The 16,143-nt window shown below is 38.8% G+C and overlaps 1 protein-coding gene across 3 annotated transcripts in view; it reads left to right on the top strand.

Moving 5' to 3' along the window:
- gramd1bb (GRAM domain containing 1Bb) overlaps positions 1 to 16,143 on the top strand; it is a 124,799-nt gene that overhangs the window by 23,946 nt on the left and 84,710 nt on the right. The window contains exon 1 of one of the 3 annotated variants that reach the window (XM_053623580.1): positions 3,054 to 3,134. The exons of 1 other annotated variant lie outside the window; for it this stretch is intronic. In XM_053623580.1, coding sequence (XP_053479555.1) covers positions 3,094 to 3,134 — 41 coding nt within the window. In that variant the 5' untranslated portion in view covers positions 3,054 to 3,093. Of the gene's footprint in view, positions 1 to 3,053; positions 3,135 to 5,783; positions 6,331 to 16,143 lie in introns of those variants that run through there. One more of the 3 variants, XM_053623582.1, reaches the window with a different exon arrangement.

Genomic DNA, 16,143 nt, shown 5'->3' on the forward strand with positions numbered 1-16,143 from the left:
AGAAATGTTTCATGTTAATTTAAATGATTAAAATAATTCCCAAACACATATTTTCACTCGGCATATTTGTACTTAAAAAGAAGATTTAAAATTATTTTGAAATATCTAGCGCATTACAAGGGACATTTCTGTGACATTTGATATTTTCTGTCACAACAGTGTACGCCATACTATTGTAATAATGATATTTTCAAGCTATATCTGCATAATGATATGACATCTCAGCAGGTAAAAAAAAAATATTTAATATACGCAAATTCAACTAATATTTCTCTTTTTTTTCAAGCAAGCCTATTTCTAGATATTTCGACTCGTTTAAAGGCTAAAATGACTTTGTTCTCTTTGCCGATAATCAATCATAATCAAGCATTTATTTCTAGAACAAAAAAATTCATTTGTAAATATATCTAGATATAGGCTTAACGGTCGGAAACTTGTGCAATAATCTCAAAATGATCAATATTAGATTATTAGATCATTCAAATATTAGGCTTTTTACTTCTTCACTTGATGAGAAATTGTTTTTGCAGTGCAACATACTGTATATTTTTGCTTTTTATCCACAGTGTGGTTTGTTCTTTTTCTTATTAGTCGGCTTCATTTAGCTCGGACTTTGTCACCACAGGCTGTGACTAGACTTGAACTTGTGACATGAAACAACTTTTTGATTGCAGGTCTCAGTGACTTTAATGGCAGCCTTAGTCCTTCAGACAATAGCAGTTTGTCACAATCTAGAGGGCGGCCATCTTCTTATTGCTCAAGCTCACACAGCAGAAAATTACATTTAGACAGCACAGTAAACAGTGGACATCTATCTGAATTTCGTAGCTGCAGTGCACCATAGTGTCTTTTACACACACGCACACATACACACACACACACACACAAAATGATGTTTAATATCTACACATCTATGCATCAAACAAAATTAGGGGCATTGTTTTTGAAAAGTGCACTTTGTTCTTCATGAAATCTTGTACTGTACATTAACAGAAACTGCACATGTTGTGTTACCTAATGTGTAATCCTGCATCTTCAGCAAACTCACTAGTACCTGTCGTTGAGCTTCCTAATCCCTCTTGCATCCTCACAACGTGCCGGTGCCACCACCACCATGTTTCACTGTAGAGATAGTGCTCTCATGTTGTTGGATATCTGACAATCATTAGCGCATTGTACCAAGGCCACAGAGAACCTTTTCACACACCATTTCATGTGGATTTTTTTAAATAAAGGTTTTATTTGACGTAAAAGCCAGTTTTGTGGAGTGTTCATATTATGGTTGTGCTGTGATCAGCTTCTTCCATCTGAGCTGTGGATCTCTCCAGCTACTTCAGCGTTGATCCCGGCCTCTTGATTGCTCCTCTGATTAAGCCACTCTTTACGGTCACTGATTTTTGGTGGATGGCCTCCTCTAGACAAAATCGTGCTTGTGTCATATTCTTTCTGTTTAGTACTAATGTTGCTCCACGAAATGTTAAAAGTGTTTTCGGGAACTTTTTTTGCGATTAATACTTTTTCAGAACATTCTCCTGGAAAAGCTCCTTGGTGTTCATGATGAAGAGCAAAACTAAATAGTGTGATATTTAGGTACCATCAATATCAAGAACATGTCTATGATATACATGTATACTGTATTCTTGCCATATTGCTAATGGCAGGTCGGCAGTGATTTACACTGTGACATGCACAGTCACTACTACAGTACTACTTTGTGTATAAGGAACAGTAACGATCAGGATTACGACATTGGTTTGGCTGTAGCTGGCATTTAAAATGCTAGAAATGAATGAGTCTTTATTAATCACATATACATTACAGCACAGTGAAATTCTTTTCTTCACATATACTAGCAAGTTAGGGTCAGAGCACAGGGTCAGCCATGATATGGCGCCCCTGGAGCAGAGAGGGTTAAGGGCCTTGCTCAAGAGCCGAACAGTGGCAGCCTGGCAGAGATGGGGCTTGAACCCCCAACCTTCCGAGCAGTAACCATCAAGCCACCACTGCCCCACCACTGATTTACACTCTATGTGGTTTTAAAAGTGTTTTTAGACCTGTATTAATCCTATTATTTCAAAAAAGTAACTTGCCACACAATGAATCCAGGTAGTTTTCACACTTTTGCTGATCTGTTTCTGGCCCTGAAATTAGCTCCGCCCTCAGTTGGAACACACCTGATTACTTCTGCCAAATGTTTTTGCTTTAAAACACAACACACAAGGCTTCTCTATTTTTCACAGACGGGACTATGGGTGAGAAGGAGAAAGATTATCAGCAACTGCAGTTCACCTGGAGGACTCATAAGTTACAAATTTAAGCAAAATGATGTTGACAAATTACAATTTACAATGCTTTATCTATTCATTCTAAGTTTTAGAAGGATTTTCCGACTACAGAAAGGTCTGGAAACTGCTATTTATGTAGTCAGTCTGGGCGCTGAGCAGTGCTGAGACCACTGACTGTAATCTTGTTAACATTTTACAGAATTTAAGTAGAGTTCAGAGAGGTCAGGGCGGGAGTCTGACAGCGTAGGCAGCGAAATGACTATAATTTGGACTCATGTGCATTACCTTTTCATAGGTAATTCAAATGGGAGAATTCAAGATTGGTATTTCAGCATGGTGCACGTTGGTTGGATAAAAAAGAAACGTCAAAATCGCAGACTTGCGGAATTATTTCGACTATCTCTGGTCGCAAACTCAACTCACATCTGTCACAGCAAAATTGAGCGAAAAATCTAACAGTATAAAACGGCTTCAATGAGTTTTAATATGAAGTGTTTCCAGGAATGTATTAACTAAACGCGACTGTTTATGTTCATCCTGTTTTACATGTAAAACAAGGATTTCAGATTTCTGTTCCAATCTGACACACCTGGTTTGACTCATGAAGGTGCTGGACCTGTTTGGATGGTATTATTAATCACCAGTGGCAACTGATGTGCTATACAAATAAAGATTACTATGAACAAGGTCTGTACTTGGATTCTAGGTAGATTTATAATGTAGATAATAGATACATTATTTCTCCGAATGTTGTTTGTTTTTTTTCCCAATGGCTGTGGCACTGAGTGAGATGAGCTAATGAAGTCCTATGGAGCTAACTGAGCTAACGAAGGTTGTTACACCAAACAGGTGAGCTAATGAAGAGTTTAATGCTAACTGAGGAAGCTAAGCCGACAAAGGCTGTGGGGTTAGTTAAGTGTGCTGAGGTAAGGCTGAGACTGTGACTGTGTGGTATATACTGAGCAAGTTGAGCAAGCTGAGGTTATGGGGCTAACAGAGTAATCTGAACTAATGAAGCATATAAAAAAAAAAAAATATTGTTGTACTATTAAAATTTTTGCAGTTATTTTATATTTCTTTATTTCGTGGCTGTTGTTGGAGTAACAGGTGCCAATCGCTTCAGCATTTATTCCCTTTAATCTCATAGGGTTCCCTTGTTATTATGGTGGGGTTTTCTGTTAGGAGATGTTTATTATCATTTCTGTCATAGTGTAAGTGATAACAGGATGTAAATTGTCCTGGGATGATAAAAAATTCTGTTGTTCATTAATAAATTAAAATCTATAATCGTAGGCAAACTACAGTGGTATAAATGCTACAACACTCTGCAGTCCCATGTGTTTTATTCCTTAAATAACAGGTTGGGTAAATTCTTATTCTTATCTATTTAAAAAAAAATACATTTCTGCCAATGGTGTTAGGGACATATTATTCTCATGCACATCTCCTCCTGGCCTCGTGAATATTTTGATGAACATCATCTTGTCCTATTTAATGACGTAAACATTGTCTCGTGTGTCTTCTGTGCTTCCCCCATATCGTGACTGGACTTCTTTTCATTTCGGTCTGCATACCAGCTGAATAGATTTGCATGTGTGTGCAATGGCGCAAAGCTGGTATGCTTGTGTATGTGTAGTGGTGTGTGTTTGTGTACCAGGCAGGATGCCATGACTGAAAGAAAGAGGAGCACACAGATTCTTTTAGCTTAGCTGCTCTGTGGACATGCAGCAGTTACATCCTGTGTCAACATCACACTATGCAGAGTCACAATGTACTGATTACAGTCGGCTTGCCTTAAACCTCAGCTGTGGAAAGCATTAATCACCTAGCACTGGACTGGGTGAATTCAGCACTTTCATGGTAACATGTATCTGTGATGAGCTCGGGTTTGGCTTTGTATAGAATTTGGTTCTAAGTGAATTATATTATTTTTAATGTAGATTTTATTATCCATGCAAAACATGGACATGAAATTCCATTGGAAAACTGCTGACCTGGTAACACTGTCTCACGTTCATTTTGACATAGGAATATTTGATGTGGTCATTCTTACTATTAGTACTGGAATTAGGATTAGTTTGAAGAAAATATTATTTATTTATGTTCACTATCAATATAATATTCATAAATCCATGTAGCATGTATCAGGCCTTACATGTACATTCTCGAACAGCCGTTAGTGTACAGTGTTTAGCCACATTTCAATCAATGGGTTATCGATGTTAGTATTGGGTGCCTGTATGTGTATCTGTTAGACTTTTGTTAGGATATTTCTTCTCCAGAAACATGTTCACCAATAATAGCACATAGAAAATGCACTTTCTGTTGAATACACTTGGTGAATTCCCTCATGATACAAAAGAAAATTGCCTAATAAACCAGAGTTTCATTCATCATGTCCTTGTTCACCCCAGTTGTGGAACTTTAATTAATACACAAGGTCATTTTCCATCTCGAAGTGCTTAAGACTTGGTCCCTTGAATGAAGGAAGTTGGCCAGTGGGTACAGTGGATCAGTAATTGGTATTCAACCTGCAGTTTCATGAGGCCTGGTGCTAATGGTCTTTATACAGAGATTCCACTGTCATACGTTCACACACTAGCAGAAGTGCTGCACTATGGTCAGTTTTGTTCTGATATATGTAAATCTACATCTGCATATATTCGTCTGTAAAGTAATATTAGATGCTAGATTTAAATGAAGCCTGGCTCTGAGTTCATTTTTATTCAAGTTACACTCTGTAGATAGAAGTTTGTGGACACCTGAGCATCACACCTATTTGTGCTTGTAGAACGTCCCATTCCAGATTGAATCCCCTTATGTTGTTATAATAACCTCCACTCTTCTGGGAAGGCTTTCCACTAGATTTTGGAGCATGGCTGTGGGGATTTGTGGTCATTCAGCTACAAGAGGATTAGTGAGGTCAGACACTGATGTTGAGTGAAGAGGTCTGGGGTGTAGTCGGTGTTCCAGATCATCCCAAAGGTGTTCATTGGGGTTGTGGTCAGGACCCTGAGCAGGACACTCAAGTGAAACAGAATGACCAAATGAAGGCAATTCAAATGTACACCATACAGCCTTCTTAATATTATATATATATATATATATATATATATATATATATATATATATATATTTATATATATATACACACATAGTGTGTGTGTGTGTGTGTGTGTGTGTGTCACCGTGTGAACATAAATATGCTTCATGAGACTGGTTCCACTGGATTTGCATTACACCCCTCAGCTGAGAGAAAGAAGAAAGAAAAAACCGTTAACGGCCTTTTGGAGCTGAGCTGTTTTGGTCGGCACGCGCTCTTATTCGATTGGACGCGGTGTGGTGGTCTGCTCTCTCGCGCTCACACTGATTGGATACAACCGCACAGTTTGCGTTTGACTCCTCCTTTGAGGCGCTCTGATTAGTCGGGGGTGTGCGCGTGCAAGCTTCCGAGTCAGCGATTGGTCCGGTACCTCGTCAGTCAGCATCAACAACAACAAAAAAAAACCTTAAAGGACCCTGAAAATAAAAGGCCGTACAAATCCTAAATCGCATACTAAATAGTATGTCATGTAGTACACATGTGCTGTCTCTTTGGAAAAGTGAGTACTACTAATCGAAATAGTATGTACTCATAGTATTAACAGTGTGCTATACAACTAAAAGAAAATACTAGAGTACTAAACAGTGCGCTGTTTTGTGCCTAATGCTTTGACATACTAGTTAGTATGGTAGTATGGTATTAGACACTAGTTTGTATGGAAGTGCGGATTTATGTACGATGCTGCTTTGCAAAGCCGGGGTTTAAATGACACAGCAATGTTAAACCAGTGTGTGTGATTACAGCATCACGGATGGTTTATTTCAAGCGTAGACTACTTTATTTTTATTACTTTCGTCGCTTGTTGTGAGTTGAGAGCTGGGATTTCCATGGATACTCTATGGGAGAGGGTGCACGCGCAGCTCTGTTTGACGTCACTCTGTTTATCGTAAATAAATGCAGCGAGTTTGGCTCGGCCATCAGAAAGCCCGGACTCTGCAGCAGGTAAACAATTCAACATGGTTTATTATTTATTTCTGCGGTGTATTGCTGGCTTTAAAAGGGCTTCAGGTGATCATCAGATTGTTTCTTTTACATCAGCTGTGTTTTCAGCTTCAGGCAAGACACTACAGGTGAATAGGGTCACTTCTATTATTACACTATTTATTTAATTTATTTCATAATTTATAAATATATATAATATATATATCACAATCAACCTTTGCTCAGTTATTGCTGAAGTATTCCCTTCTTTCTTTCTTTCTTTCTTTTTTGTATTGGAACTTTACCCAAATATGTAAATTAGTTTATGCAAAAAAAAAAAAAAAACACAAAAGCTAATTAAATATGCATACATTTGCCTATTTAATAATACAACCATAATTCTGATATGATGATGCTGTTAGAAGTAAAATATTTATTTCACTGTGAAGGCATTCTGGAGAGGAAAAGTCCTTTTAACAGAAAAGCTGGTTGTAAAAATCGCTTCTTTATTATTGAATCAGGGAAACACACTGCACTGTTATGCTAGAATATTTTATTCAATTTTTTTTCAGTATGAAATGGAACTTAAGGCCCAACATTTTTGGATATTACTATGTAACATCCTTGTAACCCCCCCCCCCCCACCCCCCATATAGAAAAAATGATCTTAAGGGGGGGAAAAAACAACAACAACAAAAATCGCAATGGGATTTCATTTGTTTCCAGTCTTGTACGTTTTGGTTTATGAGCTTTGTAAAGGAAAATGATATGTATATCGTAATGATATGTATATTGTAATGATATATGTCATAATGACATATCATAATAATATGTACATGTATATTGTAATATTATATATATATATATGTATATATATATAATTATATTGACATATCATAATGACACGTATAACATAATGATATGTATATTGTAATGATATATATATCTATATATATGCAATATCATATTGACATATCATAATGACATGTATAACATAATGATATGTATATTGTAATTATATATATATATATAATCATAATGACATGTATATGATAATGATAAGCTTTTCAGGCATACATGACATGGAGTGATTGTGAAGTTCATGGAGCTTAAGCATTCTTCGAAGTTGCTAAGTTTTAGATAATACATTTCTCACGAGTGGAAATAAACAGTGAAACAAAAACATTTTTCTTCTCAGATGTAGGGAAGATGTTCTACATCTCCTAAATTGTAAAAAAAAAAATGTCAAAAATGTCCCTTTCTACTTGTATTGTCTTGCCTTAAAATCCATGTAGATGCGCCACATGGATTTTTAAAAAGCGTGAGTAACTGTTGAAATGGTGTACTCTTTCTGTCGGGAGATGTTTATTCATTTAGCATTTATGGAAAGAGTCTCGTAAAGCTGTAGCTAGGTTTTTCGACCGACCCAGACATGTGCTTCGTGGTTTCTCTGTAACACGATAAGCTGCATTTTTGTTGTCTTGTCACCTTCAAGAGAGAGAAAAGAGAAGCTGTTGCAGGAGCGACTGTTTATAGCTGCTCTAACGTAAGTGAGAAGAGGAACTTGTTTCGAGGAGGTTTCACAACATTAAACGTAACTATAAAAGGATCAAAAATTACGATGTGTCATAAAAAAGTATGATATATGACTCTTTTAATTCCTCTCTGCATCATGTGATCGTTATCTGTGTCTTTATCTCTGCGCGCCATCACGCTCTCTCTGCGCAGCATCATTTCCCTCTTCAGCTCGTTGACGTGTAAAAGTTTTCGGGTTGTTTAATGAGCTGTGTGTTGCGGTTGTTTAAAGGTGTCAATACAATTTCACTCTTACCTTCTGAGTTCACATACACACTTACACACACATACACTCACACACTTTTACAAATACACACATACATAAACAGATTTTCCACTGGACCCCACAGTGTTCCAAGCTATTTGGAGACATGAGGTCTCTCCTCGAGTTGACATCTGTTACAATGTGTGTGTGTGTGTATGTGTGTGTGTGTGCACATGCATGTGTTCGCACATGTGGACGAACAGGTGTTCAGAAGCCCAGAGAGACGTTGTCCTTCTCCTTAACACAAAAACTGACCTCCGTGACGAAGACTCTGGAAGAGTTAGGCTCAGTAGATGTTACATTAGATGTTATGAAAGCTTATAATGTGTTATAACCCAGTGCTGCTGATTTATTTTCTTAGACACAGCTTAGACAGTAGTGCTATATGCAGACTTTATAACTTGCTTGTTTTAATACGTTGTTGTTTCTATAGTAACAGCTTACACAGGGACTTGAACGGGTTAAAAATCGTACGTAAATGTTGATATGATTTTGTGAATTTTACGTGGGAGGTTTTTCAGAACGGACGAAGGGCTGGTGAGGGAATCAGTTCTTGTAGCTGCTATAATATAAGTGATAACAGGAACTAACTTGTTTCACGGATGTTCCACAGCATTAAATGTAACTATAAATGGATAAAACGTGAACGTTTAATGAATACAGCATTGTAATTGAATTGTTGAGTGTGCTGAGGGTTATGCTGTTATTGGGAAATAACAAACTTTTGATTGGTAATAGTAACGCTGCTTTCATCTGGGCCAGTTGTCGATCAATTCCCTATAACAGCATTCGCCTGGGCCGCATTTACACCACATGGCTCGAGTGACCCAAGTCCGATTTTTCCCTCCCACGCGGCACAGGTTGGATATGACCCGTGAACGTGTAAGCAAGAAAAAAGCACACAGATTCCGATATTCTCAGATCTGTTTCAGGCCTCATTCATATATGGAAATAAATCTGATATGAATCGGATACGTGCATCTGCGTCTGCCGTGTAAGCGGACAGATTGGATATTCCCCTGTCAGTGCGAGTCGTACGTCGTTGAAAAAGCGACGATGGCGAATGACGTCGGGTGGACACCAAGCGTGAAAACGCAACTCAGCAAGGGCTCTCTTCTTTTTTTTCTCCGTGTTAAGAGGCTTGTATTATATTTTCATCTGCATCCATTGCAAATTGCGCCGTTTTTCGGCCTATATATATACATAAAGTGTATAGTCTACATGCAGAGATCGGATATGGGTGACTTGATCTGAAATGGGTGACTTGTAAGGGTATGGGTGACATGTAAGGGTATGGGTGACATGTAAGGGTATGTGTGACTTGTAAGGATATGGGTGACTTGTAAGGATATGGGTGACTTGTAAGGGTATGGGTGACTTGTAAGGATATGTGTGACTTGTAAAGATATGTGTGATTTGTAAGGGTATGGGTCACTTGTAAGGATATGGGTGACTTGATGATGTAAGCGGGTCGTCAAAAAAAAATCAGATAGTCAACAAATCAGACTCCGGCATCAGAACCTGTGGTGTAAATGCAGCCTGTTTCATTACTTGCTTATTCAGTCATAGATGAGAAACTGAAGCGATTATTTAAAAATCCTCATGCTGGATATTATTCCCAAATCTTTTATTATTAAAATGCGAACTAAAGCTGGCAAACCTTCAGACGAGTTTTCTAGAGCGCTCGTGTGTGGGAATCGTACCATGTTAAGCCCACAGGAAGTGTTTATGGGAGGTCTGTGTTTTTCTGACACCAAAACAGACTACTCTTTGCTCTGATTTTCACACAGCGCGCGGTTTTGAAAAACCACAAAAGATTACGATCAAAGTGTCTTCCGGTGTTGTTTTTCTGAGCTGGCTTGTTAATCAGAACTTCATCTTTGGCCGACGTATCATATCAGGATATCTGAAGACATTTCTACGATCCACGATATGCACCATGATATAGTGTGTATGCATGTTTGCTAACAAAGTACCAGCTCAACTGCAGTGTTACTTGTACGACTAAAACCTTTTTTCCTGAGACTTTTCATGATGTCTAGGAAAATCATTTCTACAGAAAAGCAGGTGAGGATTTTACAGTTTTGAATAAAACGACAGAAATATATCGAGATACTCGTATTGAGATACTAAAAAATGTAGTGTGGCAATATTTATCACCCGGTTATCTCGTCATATCGCCCAGCCCTAGATGTGATTACCGTATACCTTGTGATACATTTCAACACACGTTTCAAGTCTTTACATTTCAATAGATTACTGTTTTATTGCAAAATAGTTTCCATTTGTTGCATCTTGTGATTACTGTGATTCACTGACAGAAACTCATCTTGCGCGTATGAGAATGTTCCGGACGACTAGATTACTCAATAAAACATTTAGCAATCGGTTATAAAGAGTTCATACGCATATTTTAGCTTTCGGAGGTATTCAAGCGTTGCGATAACGATGAACTAATGTTCTAATGTTCAGCTTTACTGTAAGGGCTCGTCAGGAAAAACGGCACGCGGGAAGATCCGAAGAAGAAAAAGTCTTGCTTTATCCGTGATCGAAAGCGCATGGCAAGGAAGACTAGGATATTGATAATTGATAATGATAATGAGTCTTTATTGGGCACGTACGGTATACACTACAGCAAAAGCCGCATCAAAATCAAGAATTTTTGGCTGCAACAATCATAAAAAACTCCAGTTCCATTTTAACTCGCATATATGTATATACGTAGTGTTTTTATTCCTTTTCTAACCAGCAGAGGTAAGGAGAACGTTTAAGTTAAAAGTTTAATTGCTAGCTAGTTTGCTAGCTAAGACTGCGTTCCTCACTCACTCTGTCATGCTTTGATCAAGTCGTTTTACGTGCTGTAGTGAAAGTGGCGTATTTCGATCCAGTCCGTAAACAGTACAAACACCAGCTGACAGTTTATCCCTGACTCACACACAGACGTGCTGTGGAGAAAGTCGCAGCGTTTGAATTAAACTCACCGAATAAGTCAGCGATTATTTCGCCACCGACGTCCGCGCGATCAGAGATCGGGCCAGTCGAAAATGAGACGCGAAGGCTTGCGCTCATTAAACGCCGTGACTAATCCTGACCTCAGGAGAAGAGACTGACGTATAGATGCTGCTGATAATCAGACTGATTACGCGGTTTCCTTTGCGGTCTTTGATAAACCGATTGGCCGTATTTCTTACGAATTCACAAAGTAGTAGCTGATGTCGATTTCAGTGGAACTGGAACGAAATCTTTGGAGGTAATCAGACTTTAAAACGCTTAAGTCTTTCTTCTGGATGCGATGCATGCCAAATAGAACTATATATGGTTGCGATGTGAAGATTTGACCGTGTGAAAGGTTTTCCCAGGCAGCCATACGCATGCGGTCAGAAGCCCGAAGACGAGTCTCCACTAAGCCGCAGTACAGAACACAGAAGAAGCTCGTACTTTCAGCGACAGTGATGGTTGAGTGGAGCTGGACCTCAAACGATCCTGCAGATGGAAGCTAATTGTATGTTAAGGATGTAGGTTTATGACTGTAATTGGGATGAAGTGATTGCAGCTATTAGCTTTGCTCAGTGGAGATTGTAGGTCTCGATGAGACCTCAGGACAGCTCAGGACTTCCTGTTCTTCCAAAGTATCCAAAATCCACTTTCTGGAAAATTCATTAGTGTGTTTTTGCAGCCGGTCACTGTACGTGTGTGTACGTGTGTGTACGTGTGTGTACGTGTGTGTGTGTGTGTGTGATGATGATATCAGTTTCATAAAAATTTGCGTGACTCATTTCATATACAGTGTTATGAGTAGTTAGGCGTATGGTAAGGGGGCGGAGTTAGCGGTTGAATTCATTTCCAGCAAAGGTAAATATCTGATTCTATGCCCTTACTGCTGCACTATGGCAAACATTTTCTGTTATAGTTTCTGATACAATTTCACCGATTTTTCCTTGTTAAGTCTTAAAAAAAATGTTTTATTAAAAATCTCTCTAAGAAATACTGCAAATTGACAATCTCCTACAATCTCCAGTAAGCACCAGTAATATTGTGATTGTAAAGGGTTTGTTAGGAATATTCAGGGTACAAGGAAAATCTGTGAAAATGACACAGCTGGTCCAGAAAAACTAATAAGAAAAGAATACAAAATGAAGGGGAAATATAGGTATAATAAAGATGAATATAAACATGTAAAACGTTTGGATCTATATACTTTAAGATGATTTGAATAGTGTATAAACAGATAACTATGGTTATACATATACAGTCCAGTGTGGGACTGAACACCGGCATGTATAAAGTGTAGTTATTTGTATTTTATGATAGCCACTTTATTGTCACACCTGTTTCACCTGTTTCTCCAGTCTCCACGAAGCTGAAAAACTCAATCTTATAATAAAAACTAAAATCACTCAAACATTTTGCAATCAGCCTCTGGTTTTTTTTTTGCTGTTGTATTATTGTTCTTTTTTTGTGTTTATAATTTTTTGTCTTTATAAATCTTTATTTTGTTTATCTCATTTTTTAAATGTTTACCAAAAAATTTAAAAAGTTACCCCCAAAAATAACCAAAAATTTTTTTTAAAAATAATAATAAAAAAATCCCCATACATTTACAGGACATTAAGGATGCATGAGTGTAGGACTCCCCTGGGTTGGGTGAGGAACGAGGAACGGAGGCAGGCTTGGGGTAACGCAGAAAGGCTCTTTATTCTCTTTCCTTTTTTTACTTTCGCTTTTCAGCAAACTTATTTTATTTCTAAAGACACGCGTACACACACTCACCACTCTCTCTATCTCGCTCTCTCTCTTTCGCGCTCTCTCTCTCGCACTCTCTCTCTCTTGCACTCTCTCTATCTCACACTCTCTCTTTCACTTACTCTCTCTCTCTCTCTCTCTCTCTCTCTCTCTCTCTCTCTCTGGCTTGTTAAGGGCTCCTGAAGGCAGAAAAGGACACACATAGGTAAATTTGGGTTAATATAATATTAATTTTGCCACTTTTTTTTCAGTATCTAATCACTTTTCAGTATTGTAGGTATGAGACATGAGGACTAAGAAACAAATATTGGACACAAAATGAATTTACATTAATTAATCTCTTAAAGTGGCAGCTTAATACGCAGTTATTCCTCATGAAGCACAGTATTCAGCAACGAATATAAAGGATTCAGTAGTTATGAGAGTGAGGAATGTAAGTCTGGACCCTCTGAGTGGAGTTTAAAGGTTTTAACATTTCATTTGCAGCAATTCCTGGTCTAGACAGTGTAAGTACAGGACAGTTCAGTATAGTTCCAACACTTATATCTGTCCTGTCATTCTTGTAATTGCTTCGGTACTGTAACTCCATTTCTCCTCAAAGCTCTGTATCCAGACAGTGTTATTTACAGCCTCGCGTGTGACGTGGTTAGAGGTTTAGCTTCGGATATTGTTGTCTGGATGTAGTGAAAGTGACTTTATTCATCCGCCCGTCTGACTCCACGGGGAATTTCCGCTGCCTCTGAAACAAAGCTGACCTGAACAGAGGAGGAGATGAAACAGCGGCATGTTCCTCGTACGGCTGCGGAAAAGAGATTTTCCTCGACTGAACACTGTTCCACACGTACCCCTGCCCTATCCCTCTCTCTTCTCCTAGCTCTCTCTTCTGTAACAAACTCGATTCATTCATGTCTGTTTATTTTCAGAAGTCTTTGAGTCTTATAAAGTTTTTTTTTTTTTTTTTTTTCCTGTGTATATCCAGGAAGCATGTGTCACTGAAGACATAAGCAAAATAATCCAGGCAGGGGAAGTGACAACACATAACCTTTAACACAAGGCAAACACTCGACAATAACGTGACATGATAACCCTGATTTTGAACGCTAAATCCATAAAGTTGAGTTTATGTTTAGCTGGACAGCTAAAAAAAAATGAGCACTGTGAATTTATGTGCTGCAGTGCAATCGTGAAGCTGCAATACTGAACTTTTGACTCTCTATCGCCATCTCTGTTTGAAACATAATATTGCAAGTTAGTCGCGGCGTTATATTTTTACGTGGGTTGTGTTTCAGGACTGTTCCTTCGCGCGGACGAATCTGATAGGTCGAGGTATTTGTATGGGTTTGTATATTAGCTCCGATATTTGACAATGGAGGTGGAGAAAAACGGATAGTTTTCTTAGAGTAGAGGTGAAATGCTCTCTCTCTCTCTCTCATAGCTAGCAGAAAATAAGTGCCACATTGACTATAGCTGAACAAACAAACAAACAAACAACATAGGAAAACTGATACCTAGCTGAGCCAAGCGGACGTGAGGCGACTGTGTATTGTGCTAGCTCAGTTTATTCACTGTTTCCCTTCAAGTTCCTGATTCTAGAAAAATTGTCTAGCATTTGTACTGGTGAATAAATATGGCTAGTTCCTAAAATTAGATCCACAATAAAAGTGTAACGCACAGCTATTATGGTTTTGAAACGTGCCTAATTTTGTTTTAAAGGTCTCGTACAATAGATTTACACGCATCCAAGGTCAAAAAACACTTTAAATTGCAGCATTACCTTTTTTTCCCCCAGTGTCACAAACGACTCGTTAAATGATTCATTCTAAATGATTCGCTATAAACTCCTCCTTTCAGGTAGCATACTCTGCTCTGATTGGTCAGATGACCCAGTCTGTTGTGATTGGTCTACCGCGGTCAGCGAGCAGCCGATGAAGACCAGAGGCGGGGCTTTTTGTTACAAACCTACGTAGGTTACTAAAGGAAGTAAAGTCTGGAATCACTAACGACTCGATTCAGCTGTTCAGAATCGATTCCTTCTTTTGGGAGTCAATAACTCAGTTTGTCGTGCGCTTTGATTTTTTAAACTTTGCAGATGTTTTACATTCACAAACAGTGACATATATAGCACACTACATGAAAGGGAATATGTGAAAAAGCATAATAGGTGCACTTTAAACAAACGTACCAAATGGAAAGTTTTCTTTCTGTGAAAGTAAGAAGTAGAGGTCTTCTTTCTTGTTTGAAAGATTGTTGGATGAGTGAAGTGAAAAAAAATCACTGAGAGACTGAAACTTATTGACCACCGAGCAAGTGTAAATGAACCGATGGTTTGGATACATAGGCCCCGTTTACACTAGTGCGTTTTCGTTTTAAAACACACAACTATGCTATGTTTACACCTGTCGTCTACACTACTCCGGCGTTTTCCACCCTCGAATAACGGAGACTTTCGGAAACGCCGAAGACCCCGTTTTAGTTTGAAAACTCCGGGCTCGCGTTTCAGTGTAAACAGACCAAAACGAAGACTTTTGAAAATGAACGCGTGGCTCCACCCACATTTAGTCCCCTGATTGGGTCTTCTGGATCATGGCGCATCCTTCACTGATTCGTCAAGCCCCTAACACATGACCGTTACGCTACCTTGATCGTAGACGCAACAACACGGAGACTGAACCGCAAGCTTTGCTGGCTTCCTCGTCATTCTTAGCAACCATTCTGCAGTTCAATTCTGTATTTTATAAAACTGCAGCTGCTACATGCGCAAAAGCCGAGCTACGATTAGAGCGATCGCCAACAAATCTCATTTCAAGCGGCGTAAGCCCTACATGGACACGCACGGTTTGGACTAGCAACCAACTTCCTGTTTACACTTGTACGTGCATGCCCAGTGTGCACGAATAGTCATGTGACGTGCGTATTCGGTCGTGTCGTGTGAACGGAGATCGTTTCTGAAACTCAGCGGAAACGCCAGTGTGGACGAGGATCGTTTTCATTTTAAAAAGCCGTTTTATAACCAAAACGCACCAGTGTAAACACGGCCCCGGTCTGCTGGTTCTGGGCATGTGGGCTGGCAGTTTGTTCATTTCAGTATGGCACTGCTGCTGTGAATGACTATAAATAACGTTTGACATTTTTAACACCTTCCATTGTCTAGTTTGTCCTACTTTTCGTGCCCACCACTTCCTGCTAACTCGTACAAACCTGTGGCTTTACGAGAACATGAGAGAATTCATTTGATCACAGAACAGAAAAAA

The sequence above is a fragment of the Ictalurus furcatus genome, chromosome 4, assembly GCF_023375685.1.
Source record: "Ictalurus furcatus strain D&B chromosome 4, Billie_1.0, whole genome shotgun sequence".
In the NCBI taxonomy this organism is placed as follows: Eukaryota; Metazoa; Chordata; class Actinopteri; order Siluriformes; family Ictaluridae; genus Ictalurus; species Ictalurus furcatus.